The sequence below is a fragment of the Mesoplodon densirostris genome, chromosome X (genome assembly GCF_025265405.1).
Source record: "Mesoplodon densirostris isolate mMesDen1 chromosome X, mMesDen1 primary haplotype, whole genome shotgun sequence".
Taxonomy (NCBI): Eukaryota; Metazoa; Chordata; class Mammalia; order Artiodactyla; family Ziphiidae; genus Mesoplodon; species Mesoplodon densirostris.
Window position 1 is genome coordinate 49,708,084 of NC_082681.1, and position 19,857 is coordinate 49,727,940.

At 41.5% G+C, this 19,857-nt stretch overlaps 2 protein-coding genes across 3 annotated transcripts; both read right to left on the minus strand.

The window, feature by feature from the left end:
- Positions 1 to 776: 776 nt before the first annotated feature.
- Positions 777 to 1,391, minus strand: TCEAL5 (transcription elongation factor A like 5). Its single transcript, XM_060087975.1, is given in 4 exon segments — positions 777 to 988; positions 991 to 1,038; positions 1,041 to 1,340; positions 1,343 to 1,391. Coding segments are annotated over 4 exon segments (609 nt in total).
- A 16,129-nt stretch (positions 1,392 to 17,520) lies between these two features.
- Positions 17,521 to 19,055, minus strand: LOC132482179 (protein BEX1-like). Of its 2 annotated transcripts, none has more exons than XM_060087281.1 (3): positions 18,953 to 19,055; positions 18,477 to 18,554; positions 17,521 to 18,142 (listed from the first exon to the last, which is right to left on the minus strand). In XM_060087281.1, the coding sequence occupies exon 3, from the start codon at positions 18,135 to 18,137 to the stop codon at positions 17,751 to 17,753; it is 387 nt and encodes a 128-aa protein (XP_059943264.1). In that variant the 5' UTR covers positions 18,138 to 18,142; positions 18,477 to 18,554; positions 18,953 to 19,055; the 3' UTR covers positions 17,521 to 17,750. The 2 variants fall into 2 exon arrangements, with proteins under 2 accessions (XP_059943264.1, XP_059943263.1); XM_060087280.1 differs by lacking the exon at positions 18,953 to 19,055 and adding an exon at positions 18,809 to 18,932.
- Between the last annotated feature and the right edge of the window lie 802 nt (positions 19,056 to 19,857).

Below are 19,857 nucleotides of genomic sequence, written 5' to 3' on the forward strand. Positions count from 1 at the left end.
GGTTTCTGGTCCTGCTAGTGCAGGGGAGAGGGTAGGAACCAGCCTAACACAGTTCACACACTCAGCATCTCATCTGATCTTCTCCACAGCCCTGGAAGGCAAGCTTTATCCCCAATTCACTGATGAGAACACTGTTCCCTACGGCAGTGCTTCTGTAATAACTGCCAGGTTGATTCCTCCAGCTGCGAGTCCCAGAGATAATGTGTTTTACGCATCATTTCACATCCTGACAACAGGAATTTTAAGTGTCTCCGCTACCTTCATAAACTCACTGAGCAGTTGTTTTGATTGCTTGGTATTTTCCTATGTTTCAAATATTTTATTATTTATTTTATGAAAAAAGTAATCTGTGTATTTTAGGGGGAAAAGTACAGGTGAGAGGATAATCTCTACCACCAGCACCCAGAGAAAACCATTATTTTGCTTTTGGTCTACTCAGTTTCAGTTTTCCCTGTACATGGATGTATTGTGTAACTTTTTTGTTTTATTTTTTCAAAAACGGGCGGATGCTGTATATGCGGTTCTGAAAACTGGTGTTTTTCTTTATTGTTATTTTACAGTGTACCATGAACATCTCTTCCATGCACGTGGGTGAAAATCCCCTACTGAAACACAGAGAGCACTGTAGTTGGATCAAAAGGCTGCTGGTAACGAGAGTGACACCTAAAGCAAAGTATCAGCTTAAGGTTAAAGCACATAGCCTGGCAAATGCCTGCCAGGGAAAGCAGGGTCAGCGACATTCCCATCAGAGGAGTTAGCATTGAAGGCCAAAGGCATTAAAGATATGGGATATCATGTAAGCCCCTCTGGCCCCTGCCTCCGCCCCTCATTCCCCTGACACCCTGTTGGCCCCTTGGGGTGAATGGATCCTGTACATCTGTTTGCATCCAATGAAAACCACCCATTTTCTGTCTTTTCCTTAACTCTTCCTGAGCCCTTGACATATCTGCACATTCTCTCATCATCTCCTCACTGCCCAGATGCCTTCCTGTAAGTTGTCCTGATAGTCCTTGGGGGAATCGTCCGTCCCCCTGTCCATTTTCTTTTTGCTTTATGGGGCACATAGTCTTCAACCGCGCGCTTTTCGGCAGCCCGCGGCTGACTCTCTGGCTTTGCCTGGGATTCCAGCTTGCCCTCACCGTGTGGTTTTCCCTCAGCTTCAGACTTGCCCAGCTTTTCTTGATTCCCCTCGTCTTCTGGTTGTCCCTCGTCTTCTGGCCGTCCCTCATTCTGGAGCTCCTGCTTATGTTCTGACTTCCCCTCCACTTCTGGCTTTTCTTCCTCATCTGACTTTCCTTCATCTTCTGTATCTACTGCATCTTTTGACTTTCCCTCATTGGGTTTCCTTCATTTTCTGGCTTTCCTTCATTTTCTCTGTAGACCTTCTCCATGTTGAGATTTGCCCTCCTTTGCCTGTCCTAGGAGACAAAACGGAGACAAAGGAGACTGAGGACTCAGGTGCTGAAATACAGGTTCTGCCCATACATTTTCTCCTTTCTTTCCCAGTGTATGCAAGGTTGGCACACATGCTAACATGATCCCACCTTGCAGACACTTCCACAGGTGCTTCTCCCTACATTTAAGTGGGCTGTGCTGACAAGTGTATAAGAGCAGATTTGTCCCTAAACTTTGCTCTGGCCTTGGCTATGCCAGTAACAATTTTAACTGGGTGGTCCCAACTTAGACTGACCCGCAAGAAACCTGGCCAATTTCTTTTTCCCCTTGTCTACAGTTGTAAGACTTGTAGAACTGCAGATACAACCAGACAATGGCCAGTTCTCAGATATTAGAGATACTCTGTTATCTTCAAGGACTTCACAGATGCCACACCTGCCAACTCTCACTTCCTTGTTCTCCCCACTGTCTTCACCAGACATAAAGCACCAGGTTCCCTTAGGGTCCTGACAGAGACCATGTATTCTGAGACCGGAATAGGGAGGCTTGGAGGAGGGGTGGCAGGTAGTGAACTCCCCAATTTCTGCTCAGGCTTTAGTCACTCCTACTCCCAGGGGTCCTGGGGCAGTTGCCCTCTTCCATTGAGCTGCAGTGATACTGCAGGTCTTTCCTTTCCTTGTCTGGGTTGGTGCCTACAACCACAGACCCAAAGACCTGTAGAGAGACAGGAGACAGATGGTGAATGAGGGATTGAGAAGTGAATGAGTGGCAATGAGGACATTGATTCTTTTCCGACTCTAGCTGTCAATACTTTTCCAGCTCCTGCCATACCCTTGCCCTTTCCCTTGCTTCTCTGATCCCCCTCTACAGCTCCTCCCTAACAGCCTCCTTTTTTTTAACCACTGAGAAGTGGCAGAGAGAGATTATTTCCAAAGTGTTTCTATGTTTCCCAATCTTCCTTCCAAATTTCTATCTCACTTTTCCTTGTGAGGTTCAGGACAGTGATGTTCAGAAGGCATATCCAGCTTTGCTCAGGTCTCTACCTTCCAAACCCTTACCCCAGGGCACCCAGATAGAACGAGCCCATCACTCATTCTGAAAACGGTGATGGTAGAGTCAGGGAGCATGGCAGAAATGTCCAGAGCATTCCTGCTACCCCTTCCCTTTCCACATACACAGAAAGACCACATTTTCCTGCAATGCAAGAGACAAGTTATTTCCAAACTCATTAAAACTTTTGGTCCATGTTACCTCCTCTCGACTCTCCCTAGTTCAGGAGTCACTCCTGCCCTATAGGGAACTGGTCTCCAGACTGAACTTCAGTCCCCCTCCTCTGTAGCACCTCTCCTGCTCCCTTCCCCCTCATTCCTCTCCCCCCACATCCCCCCCTGCAAAAAGGACGAAGGTGGAGACGAGCAGGCCTGGCCCCTTTGCAAGGGGGTTTGCCCTCCCCATCCTGGGTTCACAGACGTTGCCCTCCTCCCTCCACCCTGGAAGGATCAGGCCATTTCCTCTCCATCCCCCTCCGCTAGCCTTTTCCCTCTGTCAGATGTCCCCTGATAACCTGCCTCCTAAGAGATCCCAACTGGTACCCATTCTTATCCTCTGGCCCCTCTCCATCTCCTCCCACCAAGCCCTCCATCTCTTGCACCAAATGTATGGGCATCAGGGAAGGGGTAGAGAGAATCTAGTCCTGGACCTGCTCTGGTCTTTGCCTTCTGCCACCCCCACCCCAGGTGTCCGCAGGAGACAGTGAATTTGTGACCATCTCAGGGAGATGCCTCCTTCTCACATTTCTTGCTGCCATAAGCCAGTACTTACCCGGGGAAATAAGAGATGGTACCCGGACCTCTCCCCCAATACTCACACAATTTTCTGCGCCAAAACAAATAAGGGTGGGAGGAGGGTGACATCTGGAAAGCAGACCAGATCCTGTGTAGCCTCTGTCTGTTACTACCCCTACCTCAGGTGTCCCCTTCCCCACTCCAGCTAGTACCGACCTGCGACCTTGCGGGGCTATAGGGCAGTTGTCCCCTTGGTCCATCAGTCTGAAATCTATCTTCCTCCACGGAAATAGGGAGCTGATATCTGGAAGAGAGGGACTTCTGCACGCGTTGGCTCCCGATCACATGAAGGAAACGTCACCAGTGGGCTCGGGTCCCTAGTTCTCCCTTCTGTAGGAAGTTCCTCAGGAGTCAGCCCACTTCTTCCCTTCATTGGCCCCCTCCCACCTCACCCTTCTTCAGTAACCTCCCCTGACCGCTTGAGGCCCTGTCACTCATTTTGATTGTGGCTAATCCCAGAGGTCCAATGGGGCCCCTTCTTCCTGTGGTATGTATTTGTTCTTCTGTCTTATCAGGGGCTGCGTCTTCTCCCAGGGCTACTGGCCCCACTGATCCATCTCTGAGGAATTTCTTTCTTTCTCTCGTTTGATCTCAAAGCGCCTACCCCCTCCATCTACTTCTCCACTCTGACACTGGTGCTCACTCCTGACTTCCAGACCTTCACATAATAGGTACAGGGTACATTGGTAGGTAGGGAAGCAGGTAGTTGAAACAGGGATTTTATTTTCTTCTAAATAATTTTTTTCAGTTTTATTTAACTTATTTCCCTCACTGCGTTATTTTTATAAGCAAAAAGTTAAATAAAGCTATTTTCATTTGGGAAAAAGAACATGTTTAAGGTAGAGGAAAAACCCAACATCCCCAAATTGTGAGAGCAACTTAAGTTCCTAATATTAATTTTTACTAGAAAATGGATTTGATTGTCTACTTACAAAAGAATTCCTTAAGTTTTCATAAATAGCTGGTTCTGTCATGTTCTACTGAAAATACATGTATTTAATGTTCCCAAACAACAGCTGAGTGGTAAGTGCACTTGCTGGAACATGATGGCTAACACAATATCAGTCTTGAAAATTTGGTCCATGGCTATTTTCATTCAGAGGTTTAGCTGTGCGGCAAGGCAGCTGAGGATCTGAGGGGTGCCGACATGGTCTGATCTTCCTTGCCCTATCAAGAGGGGAGGAATATGGTGTCCCGACCCCTTCTCACCTTTCAGAGCCTCTCATCCTTTGCATTCAGGCACCTGACTGTTGCTTACCCAAAAATATACATGGAGAGGTGACCAAGGTGGTGACTTCAATAAATGCTTTTGGCTCCTTCCCTCCATCCCCCAAATTCCCACAGAGATTATGCAACTCCAGCAGAGATGGGAATGCTGTTCTGACAACCGGAAACCAAAACAGATCCCTTCTAGACCCCTGCAGCAGAGGGTTTCCATAAAGCCTGTAGAAGTGATTGTTGGGGGAGAGCCTCCAGACCTGCTTGCTGTCTACCCTTATTCCCAGTGCCCAGGTGGAAACTTCCTTGACCCTGTCTACTGCTTACCACCTAACTAAGGAGATGCAGCCTGCTGGGTCTTTCAACTCTATTATCTCTACCTCCAGGGCACCTAGGAGGAGCCTAGCCACGCTGAAGAGTTGCTGCCTGCCAGTCCACACCCACCCTGGTGCTTTCGCAGCCAGATTTAGACCAGTGTCTAAGGAACTCTGACAGGCTGACCATACTGATTGACCTAGACCAGGTGTTTTCAGCTGAGGAAGTCTGTGGACCACCTGAAATAATATTCAAGGTAGCATATGCTTAGAAGGTAGTAGAGTATGTAGACTTATGAAAACAAGAGCTGTACCCTAGGAGCCTCAGAAACCCTGATACATGAGCAGGTTGACATCATGAAGAAGCAGAAGCTACGAGGTAGAGAAAAGACAGAAGAAGAGGGAGCTACTTGGGAATGAGACAGGAAGGAGAAGAGACAAATAGCAGCTGAGCTATGTTAGAGGGAGAGCACTTACTCCTTGGGTTCAGGCATTCTTAACTAAAGAAACCCCTGGAATTATGTTCAAAATAATGTGCATGTGTGGGGGGGGTAGGGTATACACATTTTTACTGGGTGTGTACATTTGCCTAGGATAGGATCCATTGCTTTCATTAGATGCTTAAAGGGGTAATAATAAAAAAAAAAGGGAGAAGGTCAACTGGCCTAGAAAATATATTTTCATACACATCTTTTTTTTCAAATAAGACTATGTCTATTTCTTAGGAGAAATTAACAGAACAATTAGCCATTTTAAAGTGTACAACTCTGGCATATAGTACATTCATGATGTTGTGAATCTATCACCTCTATCTAGTTCCAAAACATTTTCATCAACTCCATACCCATTAAGCAGTCACTCCCAATTCTCCTCTTCCCCTAGTACCTAGCAACAACTAATCTACCTTTTGCCTCTATGGAATTATCTACTTTGGATATTTCATATAAATGGAATCATTCAATATTTGACCATTTGTGCCTGGCTTCTTTCACTTAGCATAATGTTTTCAAGGTTCATTCACATTGTAGCATGTACAGTATTTCATTCCTTTTTATGGCTGAATGATATTTCATTGTATGTCTATATCATATTTTGTTTATCCATTCAAACATTGATGGATATCTGGGTTGTTTCCACCTTTTGACTATTGTGAATAGTGTTGCCTTAAACATTTGTCTATAAGTTTTTATGTGGGTGTATGTTTTTATTTCTCCTGGGTATATGCCTAGGAATGGAATTGCTGGGTCATATGGTAATTCTATATCTAACTATTTGGGGAACTGCCAAACTGTTTTCCACAGTGGCTGCAACATTTTGCATTCCTACCAGCAATGTATGAGGGTTCCAATTTCTCCACATTCTCCAAAGCAATTGTTAATTTCCATTTTTAATTTTTATAATCCTAGTGTGTGAGAAGTGTCTTTGATTTGCATTTTCCTAATGACTAATGATATTGAGCATCTTATCATGTGTTTATTGGATATTTATATATCTTCTTTAGAGAAATATATATTCAACTCCTTTGCCCTTTTTTTTTTTTTTTTTTTTTTTTTTTTTTGCGGCACGCGGGCCTCTCACTGTCGTGGCCTCTCCCGCTGCAGAGCACGGGCTCCGGACGTGCAGGCCCAGCGGCCATGGCTCATGGGCCCAGCCGCCCCGCGGCATGTGGCATCTTCCCGGACCAGGGCACGAACCCGCGTCCCCTGCATCGGCAGGCGGACTCTCAACCACTGTGCCACCAGGGAAGCCCCTTTGCCCATTTTTAATTGGGTTGTCTTTTTGTTGTTGAATTGTAGGAATTCTTCATATACTCTGGATACTTATCAAATATATGATTTCCAAATATTTTCTCCCATTATGTGGATTGTCTTCACTTTCTTGATACTGTCTTGTGATTCGCAAAACTTTTAAATTTTTATGAAGTGCAATGTATCTGTTTTTCTTTTGTTGTTCATGCCTTTAATGTCATATCTAAGAATCCACTGTCAAATCCAAGGACATGAAGATTTATCACTTTGTTTTCTTCTAAGAGTTTTAAAGTTTTGGCTCATATATTTAGGTCTTGGGTCCATTTTGAGTTCATTTTTTTAATACGGTGTGAGTTCATTTTTCTTTATGGCTTTATAAGATTTAAAGATCCTTTTGATGGCAGTGCACAACACACTGTCACGCAAATGAATAAAAGGCATTTTTACAAAAAAATATATTACAATTTACCCCCTTGATGTCTTGACATCTGTTTTAAGTTCAGTTATTTGGGATATTTGATGGCCCAAATAGTACAGGATATTTACAGAGAGTAGGGAATAAGTTGCCCTAAACAGCATAGAAAACATTTTATTGTGAGAATTAACAGAAGGAAAACAAATAGAAGAATGAGGAGTCTTTGTAGGCCAGCCATAACCAAATTCCCTATTTATATGGCATTAGCCAAGAAAACAGATCTGAAGTTTTCAGGGTCTCTAACAATATTTTTGGTAGACTTGAAAAGTGTTATAAATATGAATTATATATTTTATGACAAAAAAATCTTGGTGACAAGTTCAGTAGTTATGTTGTTGGAGTGTACAAACTGATAGTTTAGTAAGACATATAGGAAAAGTTAGTGGTATTTATAGCCAAGGAGAAGGGGTAGTTGTGTTCATGGTCAGAGACATAAGACAGGAGATAGTGGTGGAAAGTTGGAGTGGGGGAGTAGGATAAAGTGCTAGAGAGTGGGAGGTCCTCTTCCTAGGTGGTTGAGGAGCGGTCTAGGAGGTAGTTGCCCCCTGAGGAAAGCAATAATCTCCATTAATTTTTATAATGGCATTAATAGTACTGTAGTAACCTCTATAAGATTTCCCTTTAGGCATAGGAGTATAGAGGTGTACACCTTTTGGCAGAGAGCAACACATAAACCAGGGTCATTGGCTAAGTAAATTATGAACTCAGGACATGTAATAAAATCACTAAAATCAAAGGGAGAAAAGCAATAAATTTATTGTGTCCAATTTGTCAGTGTCTTGGGAAAAGAAGCACATAGGCATTGCCGGGACTCTAGTCTTAGTGACTGGTGTGAAGTCTTTCCCTATTGAATGATCTTGGCATTCTTGTCAAAATTCATTTGACTTATATGTGAGAGTGATTTTGGGGCACTCTATTCTATTCCATTGGTCTATATGTGTCTTTATGCCAGAACTACACTGTTTGATTACTGTAGCTTTATGGTAAGTTTTGTAATCAGGAAGTGTGAGTCCTCCAAACTTGTTCTTCAATTTCAAGGTTGTTTTGGCTATTTAGGGTCCCTTGAGATTCCATATGAATTTTTTTTTAATTTATTTTTGGCTGCACTGGGTCTTTGTTGCTGCGTTCGGGCTTTCTCTAGTTGCAGAGAGCGGGGGCTACTGTTTGTTGTGGTGCACTGGCTTCTCATTGCGGTGGCTTCTCTTGTTGTGGAGCGTGGGCTCTAGGCATGCGGGCTTCAGTAGTTGTGGCACATGGGCTCAGTAATTGTGGCTCACAGGCTCAAGAGCACAGGCTCAGTAGTTTGGCGCATGGGCTTAGTTGCTCCGCGACATGTTGGATCTTCCTGGACGAGGGATTGAACCCGTGTTCCCTGCATCGGCAGGCAGACTCTTAACCACCACGCCACCAGGGAAGTCCTCATATGAATTTTAAAATAGATTTTTCTATACCTGAGTAAAACATCGTTGGGATTTTGATAGGGGTTGCACTGAATCCTGTAAATTGTTTTGACTAGTATTGACATCTTAACAATACTGTCTTCAATTCCACAAACACAAGATGTCTTCCCGTTTATTTGTGTTTTGCAATTTTCAGTGTAAAAGTGCTTTTCACTCTTGCTTAAATTTATACCAAAATATTTTATTCTTTTTGATGCTATCGTAAAAAAATTATTCCCTTAATTTCCTTTTCAGATTGTTCACAGTAGGTGTATAGAAACACAACCAATTTTTATGCATTGATTTATCTGCAACTTTGCTGAATTCATTTCTTAGTTCTAACAATTTTATTGAGGACTCTTTAGGGTTTTCAACCTATAGGATCATGTCATCTGTGAACAGAGATATTTACTTCTTCCTTTCCAATAGAGTATGGAATTTTTTCTCACCTAATTGCTTGGGCTATGCCTTCCAGTACTATATTGAGTAGAAGTGATGAAGGTGACTTCCTTCTCTCATTTCTGATCTCAAAGGAAAAGCTTTCAATTTTTCACCACTAAGTGTGGTGTTAGTTGTGGGCTTTTCATAGAAAGCATTTACTATGTTGAGGTAGTTTCCTTCTATTCTTAGTTTGCTGAGTGTTTTTATCATGAAAGAGTGTTGAATTTTGTCAAATGTTTTTCCTGCAACAATTGAGATAATCATGTATTTTTTCCTTCTCTTAATGTGGTTTATTACATTAATATATTTTTATATGTTGAACAATACTTACATCCAGGAATAAAGCCCACTTGGTCGTGGTGTATAATCATTCTAATGCACTGCTGAATTCCATTTGCTAGTACTTTGGAATTAATATTCATATGGGATATTAGTCTGTAGTTTTCATTTCTTGTAGTGTCTTTGTCTGGATTTAGTATTAAGATGCAGCTGGCTTGACAGAATGAGTTATAAAGTGTTCGAAATTTTTTGGAAGCATTTGAAAAAGACTGGTGTTAGTTCTTCTTTAAGTATTTGGTATAATTTACCAGTGACACCATCCTGTCCTGGGCTCTTCTTTTTTGAGAACTTTTTGATTATTGATTCAATCTCCTTACTCATTACTGTTCTGCTCACATTTTATATTTCTTCAGTATTCAGTCCTGGTAGGTTGTGTATTTCTAGGAATTTGTCTATTTCATCCAGGTTATCCAATTTGTTGACATACAGTTGTTCACAGTCCTCTCTTTTAATCTTTTTATATCTGTAAAACTAGTAGTAATGTCCCCTCTGTAAGTTAATTTTAGGTACATAGATATTCTTTTTCCCTACTCAACCTAGCTAAAGATTTTTCAATTTTGTTGATCTTTTTGAAGAACTAACTCTTGGTTTCATTTTTTTTCTCTATAGCTTTTCTATTATCTATTATATTTGTCTCTGCTCTAATCTTTATTATTTCATTCCTTTTAATAGCTTTAGGTTTAATTTGCTATTTTTTTCTACTTCCTTGATATGTAAAGTCAGCTTTTCATGTGAGATCTTTTTTTCTTTTTTAATGTAAGTGTTCGTAGCTGTAAGTTTCCCTCTAAACTCTGCTTTCACCGCCTCCCATAAATTTTGGTATGATGTGTCATTTTCATTTGTCTCAGATATTTTCCAAGTTCTCTTGTGATTTCTTCTTTGACCCATTGGTCAAAGTTTAATAAACTTTTCTTGAGTTCCTTTGGAACCCAAGATCTCTGGGCAGTCCATCTTCATCTTTCTATCTTCCAGTGTTTTCCTATGCTTTTTGTTGTGATATATCTATGGTTTTTCAGTTGTAAGATGAAAGGTGCAGAAGGGATGGTGTGGCTCTATCTTATCCAGAACTGGAAGTCTGCAGGTCAGATTTTTGCTGTTTAATAAAGTTGAATCCAGCTCAGGTCTGGCTATGGTCCTACAGCTTCTCAGATGTATGGCAAGACACTTGTACTCTCTTAGCCTGTGTCCTTATTTATTGTTGTAGAGAGAGTTCTTAGGATTTCTAACAATCTGTCTCTATCCATCTCTGAGAATCAAAATGTCTTTTGACGAGAAAGGATACATTTTGATGAGGTCCAATATATTGATCTGTTTTCTGTTAGAGTTTGTTTTTTTGAATTCTAATTTCAAATTTTTTACAAACTCAAAGTCCCTAAGAGTTTCTCCTATTTTTTTTCTAGAAATTTTATGTTTTACCTTACATTTAGGTCTTTGACACAGTTTGACTCAACTTTTTATATGATGTGAGATAAAGTTATTCTAATTATGATGATAATGATGGTGATCATGATCATGATCACTAATAAAGGTTCAATTGGAACTAGTTGTTCCAACACCAATTATCAAAAAGAGTATCTATTCCACCATCAAATTGCCTTGGAATCTTTGTCAAAAGCTTATATGTGTGAATCTATTTCTTGACTATTCTGTTCCATTGATCAATTTGTCTATATTTATGCTGATACCACACTGTTTGGATTATGGCACCATTATTATAACTCTTGCAATAAGGTAGTGAAAGTTTTCCAAAATGTTTCTCTTCTCAAAGTTGTTTGGACTATTCTCAGTCCTTTGGATTTTTTAATGTAAATTTTAGAATCAGATTGTCAGTTTCTGTTAAAAACTGCTGTGATTTAATTTATGTCATGAATGTTTTATAGTTTTCAGTGTGCAGATCTTACACATCTTTTGTCAAATTTATCCCTAAATAATTCATATTTCTGATATTACTGTAAATGACATGTTTTAAATTTTATTCTGGCTATTCATTACTTGCAGAGAGCTGAATATTTTTCCTTAAAATTCATGTTCACCCAGCACTTCAGAATTTGACCTTATTTGAAAATAGGGTCTTTGCAGACATAGTTAATTAAGAATTGAGATGAGAGCATATTGAATTAGGATGGGCCACAAGCCAAGGAATGCCTAGGGCCACCAGAGCTGGAAAAGGTAAGAAAGCATTTTTCCCTAGAGCCTTCAGAGAGAACTTAGCATTACTGACACTTTGATTTGGACTTCTGGTGTACTGAACTGTGAGAGAATAAATTTCTCAGTTTTTTAAAGTCACCAAGTTTATGGTTATTTGTTAACAGCAGTCTCAGAAAACTCGAAATACAACTAAATTTGTATACTGATCTTTTATCCTGCAACCTTTCTAAACTCACTTATTAGCTCTAGCAGTTTTTGTATATTACATAGTATTTTCTACATGGACTATCATGTTTTCTATGAATAAAGATTTTTCTATTTTTTTCTTTTGCAATCTGTATGACTTTTTTTTTTTTTTTTTTGCGGTACACGGGCCTCTCACTGTTGTGGCCTCTCCCATTGTGGAGCACCGGCTCTGGACGCACAGGCTCAGCGGCCATGGCTCACGGGCCCAGCCACTTCTCAGCATGTGGGATCCTCCCAGACCAGGGCATGAACCTGCGTCCCCTGCATCGGCAGGCGGACCCCCAACCACTGCACCACCAGGGAAGCCCTCTGTATGACTTTTATTTCTCTTTTTTATCTTATTGTACTAGCTAGAACTTCTAATACAGAGTTGAATCTAATTTGTGAAAGTGTCCATTTTTGCCTTGTTTCTTACCTTAGGGGGAAAACATTTAGCCTTTAGGCACACATCATTATGTAGGTTTTTCATAGATGTATTTTATCAGGTTGAGGAAGTTCTCTTCTATACCTGGTTGCTGAGTATTTTAATCAGTAAGAGATTTTAAAATTTTAGCAAATGTTTTTTTTCATTCTCCCTTGAGATGATCATATGTTTGTTTCTCTTTTATGTCAATATGGTGAATTATGATTTTCAAATATTAACCTTGCCTTGAATCCTTGGGATAAACCTTACTTGATGATGGTGTACTGTAATTTTTATATATAATTGAATTAGATTTTACTAAAGTTTTGTCAAGAATTTTTACATATATGTCCATGAAGGAGATTGATTTGTAGTTATCTTTCCTTGTAATATAATTGTCTGGTTAGTTATCTGGGTAATTCTACCCTTGTAGGATGAGTTGGGAAGTATTCCGTCCTCTTCAGTTTTCTAAGGATTTGTCATATAATTGGTGTTATGTCATCCTTAAATGTTTGGTAGAATTACCAGTAAAGCCATCTCGACCTATAGTTTTCTTCAGAGGAAGTGTTTTAAATGAAATTTCCATTTACTTAACAACTATAGGCCTTTCTTCTATTCTAATATAAATGTTTATACTATAAAATTCCCTGAGTGCTACTTTTGCCACATCCCACAAATTATTATATATTGAGTTTTCATTTTCACTCAGTTCAAAATATAATTTCCCTTTTATTTTCTTCTTTGAGTTATTTAGATCTATATTATTTCATGTTAATTTAAATATTTGGGGATTTTTCAGAGATCTGTCATTAGCTCCTCGTTTAATTCTATTGTGCTCAAAATAGCATACATTTTATGATTTGAATCCTGTTAACATTATTGAGGCTTATTTTATGGTCCTGAATATGGACAATCTTGGTAAATATTCCACGTGCATGTGAAACAAATGTACATTCTATTGTTGTTGGTGGCAAGTTCTACAATTGTCAACTAGGTGAATTGGCTCATAGTGTTGTACTTGCTGATTTTCTGTCTACTTGTTCTATCAATATTTTAGAGAAGGTGACTGTAATTGTGGATTTGTCTGTTTATCCTTGTAGTTCTATCAATTTGGGCTTCATGTATTTTGAAGCACTGCAATATATGAATGTTTATGATTGTTTTGTCCTCTTGACAAACTCACCACTTAAAATTATGTAATGACATTCTATGACCATAATTTCCCTGGTATTATTCTTTTCTCTGAAATTTATTGTAACTGATATCAATATAGTCACTCAAGCTTTGTTCTGACTGGTGTTAAGATTGTACATCTTTTTCTATTCTTTTACTTGTAATCAGTTTGTATCTTTAAATTTAAATTAAGTTTCTTATAGGCAGTATATATTTGTGTCTTGCTTTTCTATACAATCTGACAATCTCTGCTTTATAATTGAGGTCTTTAGACCATTTACATTAATGTGATTATTGGTATTGACATGTTTGGGTTTTAATCAAGTATCTTGCAATTTGTTTACATTTGTCCCATCTGTTGTTTTCTTTTCCCTCCAACATTTTTTTGATTGAATATTCTTAAGATTCCATTTTATCTCATATGTTGGTAATATACATTTTTAACATTTCAGAACCTACCTTCAAGTGATATTAAGGTATAGAATAAGAACTTTAAAATTGTGTACTTCCACTCCCTCTCTCCTGGCCTTTGTGCTACTATTGACATACATTTTACTCCCACATATTATAAATCCTACAATATACAGTTGGGGGCAATCCGAAGGCTCATGTTGTTTCCCCTCCCTCAGAGAACTTTTCCCTCCACTGTCTGATGTTCAGCAACTGAAAATTGTTATTTTATATATTTTGTCCTGATTTTAGTTGTTTTAGTTAGGGAAGTAAATCTAGTCCCTGTTACTCTATTTTCATTTGAAGCATAAATGTGGCTTGATGTCTCACGTGATGGTTAATTTTGAAGGCTTTATTTCACTTCTAACCAAAGTGCATTTCCTATGTATCTCGACTCCCTGGAAGAGTCCCGTGTCTGTGCACTCTTCCTCTGGCTAGAAAATTCAAACTGCATTGCTTTCTTTGGTCACAAGGTGGCCCTTAAGTTTATTTTCTGAATTTCCTTCAATAGAATTGGATTTTTTTGTTTTTTTGTTTTTTTTTAAAGAAGATGTTGGGAGTAGGAGTTTATTAATTAATTAATTAATTTTTGCTGTGTTGGGTCTTCATTTCTGTGCGAGGGCTTTCTCTAGTTGTGGCAAGCGGGGGCCACTCTTCATTGCGGTGCGCAGGCCTCTCACTATTGCGGCCTCTCTTGTTGCGGAGCACAGGCTCCAGACGCACAGGCTCAGTAGTTGTGGCTCACAGGCCTAGTTGCTCCGTGGCATGTGGGATCCTCCCAGACCAGGGCCCGAACCTGTGTCCCCTGCATTAGCAGGCAGATTCTCAATGACTGCGCCACCAGGGAAGCCCAGAATTGTATTTTTAAAGAAAAAAAAATCAGCAATTATTTGTATTCAACTGTTATATTATCTGCATTATTATTTCAATTTTGTTAGAAATACATAAGGATTCAAACATGTATCCTTGTTTATCATTTGCTGAATATCACTAAATCTATACTTACTCAGTTTTTCATTCATCAGATATCTACTAGATATGTATGATGTGCTAAAGCTCCAATGACCCAATCCATATCTACATCTCAAAACTTTCTTGAACACCGTTTTTCTTTGATAACAAAGGGAACACTCTCTAATCTCACTGCCTTCTCTTTGCTACATTTTTTAGGCATTTATGGGAAGAATTTGTCTATCTCTTTTGTGGAGAATGGCCACTGTGAGGGAGAAAAGGATGCTCAACACATAGAAATGATGTCAACAGGCAAATGCAGCCAGACCTAAGATATAGCTGTTTTCCTCAAAGGAACTTCATGCCCTGCTCCTTTATTGTCTTTTGCTCACTTTCTGCTGGTTGTTTGTTGCCCAAGCATTTTACATGGAGCCTGACCACTCACATACTACTCCCTTAGATGCACTTTCAGATCCAAACACTCTGTTAAGAGCCAAGGGAAGCTGGTTAGCAGAAAGCATTCTGTCCAGAGACTAGAATCCTAAACTCATCATTCTCCGAGGTTGACAGGGCACCTTGAATCTACCTATATACGAAGAGATGTACATTTTTCTGGGCATATGCATGTCTAACCTATCAAGGTATACCATGGATTCACTCACATATGAGCTTCCAATTTCTTTTCATGAAGGAAATGCTGAATATCCTTAGGCCAGGAAAGCCAGAATGCTTCTGTTTTCCATAGAAGCTGGTGCAAATATTGGCAATCAAGAGCGGTAAGTCTGGGAGACTTCCCTGGCAGTCCAGTGGTTGAGACTCTACACTTCCACTGCAGGGGGCGCAGGTTTGATCCCTGGTCAGGAACTAAGATCCCGCATGACGTGGCTAAAAAATAAAATGAGAAAAAGAGTGAGAAGTTTGGTAGGGCATAAGCTTCTCAGTTCATCAATTTTCCTGTCTTTTCAACTTTAGCCTTTCTCTCTATAAACTTCTGTCTCACATGAATGTAATACCTTGTGTCTCAAGCACCTGGAGGAAGGAGGGCTTTGAAATTGATTAGGCATCTGATTCATGATGTCTGTGATTTGCTGTGTTACATGTCATTTTTACCCGCCTAGCCACTTTTCCCTTTGGTTTCCTAAGTGCTATTGTGATGTTATATTCTAGAGCAGGGTTACCAAACTTTTTCTGTTAGGGCCAGATAATAAATATGTAGGCTTTACAGGTGGGCCATACCATTTCTTTCACAACTACTCAATTGGCCAATGTAGGCCCAAAACCAGCCATAGATAATATGTAAATTAATAAACATGTCTGTATTCCAATTAAACTTTATGGACACCAAAATTTGAATTTCATATGATTTCTACATGTCACAAAATATTCTTGATTTTTTTCATCCATTAAAAAACATAAAATTTATTCTTAGCTCATTGGCCAAAAAAATAAGCAGTAGGCCAGATTTGGCTCATGGCCTGTGGTTTGCCAACTTCTGTTCTAGAATTCTAAGTTTATTTCCACAAAAGAAATAATATGCATAATATGTATTTCACCTACTTAACACACTGCAAGGCAACTTTGTTTCCCCAAGTTCTACTGGAACACTTAAACCCAAGAGTCCTCCAATCAGTCTTCTCATAAAGATCTCCACATTTGGGTATCCACTGAATTCACTGACATGATCTCCTGGCAACCAACTCAATATAGGATAATTTTTCACATTCATTGGCTTCACGGGGGTGGTGTGAGGAGGCACTGTCTCAAATTTTAAGTGAGCTGTTCCCTCACACATCTTGTATAGTCTCACGAATTATGGAGGTTTCTTGGGAACGAACTACACCTAAGAAAGACCCGGACAGGCCAGGTCTTTCCATGAAGCTAAACGGGGAGAGGGGATTTATCCACAGTTTATAGAACAGAGTGAAGATTCAATTCATTGGGAATTCCAGAAACATAGTGGGACTTTCTCACCTTAAGGATTCCTGAACATCAACAACCTGTGGAGATGGTGAGAATAGGGCACAACAACAGAGGAATGGACTTACCTACCCCTTAGCCTATTGGGCTTGTTTGCGAGTATAGGGAAGACCTGGCTTTGGGAACTTCCCCAAATAGCTGAAGGTAATATCTACAGGGTTGGGTCATGCATATGCCACTGGGAATGAGCTTAAAGAAAGCTTACAAACTTATTGCCTCAAGTGCACACAAAAACCCTGGGAGGTGATTATTATCTTCATCTTGCTGATAAACATAATGATTTTTAAAGAGGTATGTCTCATCATTATTAGGTTTATACTTCTAAATAAGACACCAAGGTAAGCTAAAACGAAGATTCTGTGACAAGTGCTTAGTAAGTGCTCACATTGCTTTTATCAGGTTGTCAAGCTCTTTCATTAAGTAGTATGTGTTGTTTTGAAAAATGAGAAAATAGAGGGAGTGCCCTGGCAGTCCAGTGGTGAGGACTTGGAGCTCTCACTGCTGTGGCCCAGGTTCAATCCCTGGTCTGGGAAATAAGATCCCACAAGCCAGGCAGCGTGGCCAAAGGAAAAAAATAAGTACATGGAGGATATAATGTGTGGGTTGCCAGGACCTCAAATCCTGAAAATGAGAATGCCCTCTGAGAGTTCTAAATGGATGAATCTGATAGACAATGAACATGGCTTTCCATCTCTGTGAATAACACAAGAAATTATATGTGGATGTGATACTGAAAACATTGGGAAGAGATCTAGTACTCCAATCAGCATCATTTGGGAGTTGTCCAATGCAGGTAAAAAAAGCAAAGAGCGAGAAAATAGAGATAAGAAAATAAAAATCATTCATAATTCTACCGTAAAGAGATACTTTTACTTTATATATCCTTAGACTATCTATTCGTATATAAAATATATACGATTTTAAGGGAAAAAAACAGAAAATGACTTTTTAAACTGCTTTATTAACGTCACAATATATAAAGAACATCTCTCCATGCAATAGGTAAAACTTTCCTGCTGACAGAAACTTACAGATTGGGTCAGAAACACAACATTCAATTAGAAGCTGGTAATAGGAGACCTACAAGAAACAAGTAACACCAAAAGGTTTACAACAAAGGTACGTCACAAACATGTAAGTTTAGGAAGCAGGTGTGTCTCCCTACTAACTTCAGGGATAACATCTGGATTCAAGGCATAAGGCAAAACTCATCATGATGGTCATGGTGAGGGGGGTCAGTGCTAACTGCCCGCAGACTATGACTCGACAGCTTTTCCCTCAGCTTTTCCATCAGCTGCCTCACCTCCTCCCCAATCCTTTCCATATTCTCTTCTCTCATCCTTGCCTGTGGCTCTTCAAGCCTCTGAGTCATGTCCCATCTATACTGCAGGATGGGCTGCCTAACACGTAACCTCCTACGATTTCCTCTAGGTACACAATATTCACCAGCTTCCAAAGGGAGGGCGAAAGGCTCTCCTTTATTAGCATCCTGCCCCTTTTCATCCTTGTTTTCATTCTCCTGGTTGGCATTTTCCATGTAGAGATTTTTTACTGCTTGTTCCTCTTTGGACGCCATTGCTCCTAGGAGACAAAAGAGAGAAGGAACTATTTTCTGGGTGGACTGATCAGCACCGAGGACAGAGGCCCTACTAAGCACCTCTCAAGATTTCCAGCCCCTGATGTAAAGGCTCTTCAAATTTTCGTTTTCCCACCTGAGAGGCTCCTTATGCCCTCTAGGGGGCCCCCAGTCCAAGCTCTCCCCCCTCCCTCGCCCAAAACCCACCATTTTCCCTGCCTATACATGCCCACGTCTCTGCAGGCACCAAAATGGAGGACGGGGTAGGGGGGAGTATATGGGGGGGTCTTAGGGCTATCCACACGTTCCCCCCACAGCCCAACTGTCCCCCGCACAGACCTGGGCCTATCCTTACGGTCTCCTGCTCCTCCCGATTCTTGCTGCAAGTGAGCCGCCGCGACACTTTGACTCGCAGACCTGCAGAGAGTAAGGGTGGGGGAAGGGGGTCTGCTGCATCCGGACGCTCGGCCCCTTCTCAGCCCCGCATCTCCCACCCCCGGCCACCCCCACCCAACGTCCCCCGCTCCCATCCTCAGCCGCCCCCGCGCCGACCACCATTTTCTACCCCGAGAAGAAAGTGGGCGGGGCGGGGGTGTCGGAAAAGCTCGCCGTGTGGCGAGAAGCAGGCAGCCGCCTCAGGGCCGCGCGGCCCGCCCCCAGAGAAGGCCTACCGTTTTCTGTGGCCAAACGCCAGGCCGCAGGGGGCATGGGGGCTGCGGTCTCCAACCCGGGGCAACCGGATCCCCGGGGAGGGGTCCGCAGGCTGTGTCCGCTCGCCAACGCCACCTCTGGGGACCCCCCTCCGGGTTCCTTACCTGCTGCCCCCGCGCCTCCTACTCTTGGGGGCCGACCTCGGCCTGCACTCCCTCAGGGCCACCGGGAGCAGGGATCGAGAAGGTAGCGAGCGACGGCCGGGTCTAACCCTAGAGCGGGGCACGCGCGAGTTGGCGGGGGCTGGTCACGTGCGCCCTCCGTCACCGCGGGACGCCACGCCTTCGCGCCACCCCTTTCTGCCCCGCGGGGTTGCGAAGAGCCGGCGGTGCTCACCTCCCCCTGCCCCCCGTGTCACTTGTCCAAGCACCGGCTTGGGCCCCGACGCTCTCCTTTCTTTGTGTGTTCCTGGGCCTTTCTCTAACGGCCACAGAAGTGCAGTATCTTTCCGTGGGGCGGGGGGCCGTTGGCCATTACCGGTGCTCTTCTGGGGACTTGCTTTTGCCCTCCTCTGCTCCCAGGACACGCCTCCTTCCACCTGCTGTGCTTTCTGCTACCAATCTCTCCCTTTTCCCTCTACTAAAATGCATAGAAGAAATGTGTCCGGAAAAGAGCCCAGGAGAGAGGATTTTTAAAAATTCTTTATATCTCTCTGTTTTGTTCCTTTTATTTTAGTCAAAAAAGTCAATATACTTTTAAAAAAGGAAGTAAATCTTTTTTATTTGAAAAACAGCGTTAAAGTTGGAAAAAAGACCAACCACCTGTCTCTTCTGCGAAGTCATTACATAAATATAGACTCTACAGGCAGCTACGTTTTTAGAATTTGGAAAAGGATAAGGCAGCTGATGGCTCCTCTTGTGAGTGGCCTCTAGATACATGAGGCCCTTCCATGAGGTGAGCCAATAAGTGTGTAGTGCAGCAGAGCCTTGTTTGTTTTTCAGAACTAAAACAACAGAAACCCTTCACAAATTTCTGACTCAAAAGGCAGCAAGTATGCCTATTTGCAAAT

What these genes read in the sequence shown, in the direction of transcription:
- LOC132482179 (XM_060087280.1), bottom strand. Translation starts at nt 18,845, where the DNA reads ATGCCCCCTGCGGCCTGGCGTTTGGCCACAGAAAACG. An exon ending in GCGTTTGGCCACAGAAAACG is followed by an intron (nt 18,555 to 18,808) that starts GTAGGCCTTCTC and finishes TACTCTCTGCAG; the next exon opens with GTCTGCGAGTCAAAGTGTCG. An exon ending in GACCGTAAGGATAGGCCCAG is followed by an intron (nt 18,143 to 18,476) that starts GTCTGTGCGGGG and finishes TTTGTCTCCTAG; the next exon opens with GAGCAATGGCGTCCAAAGAG.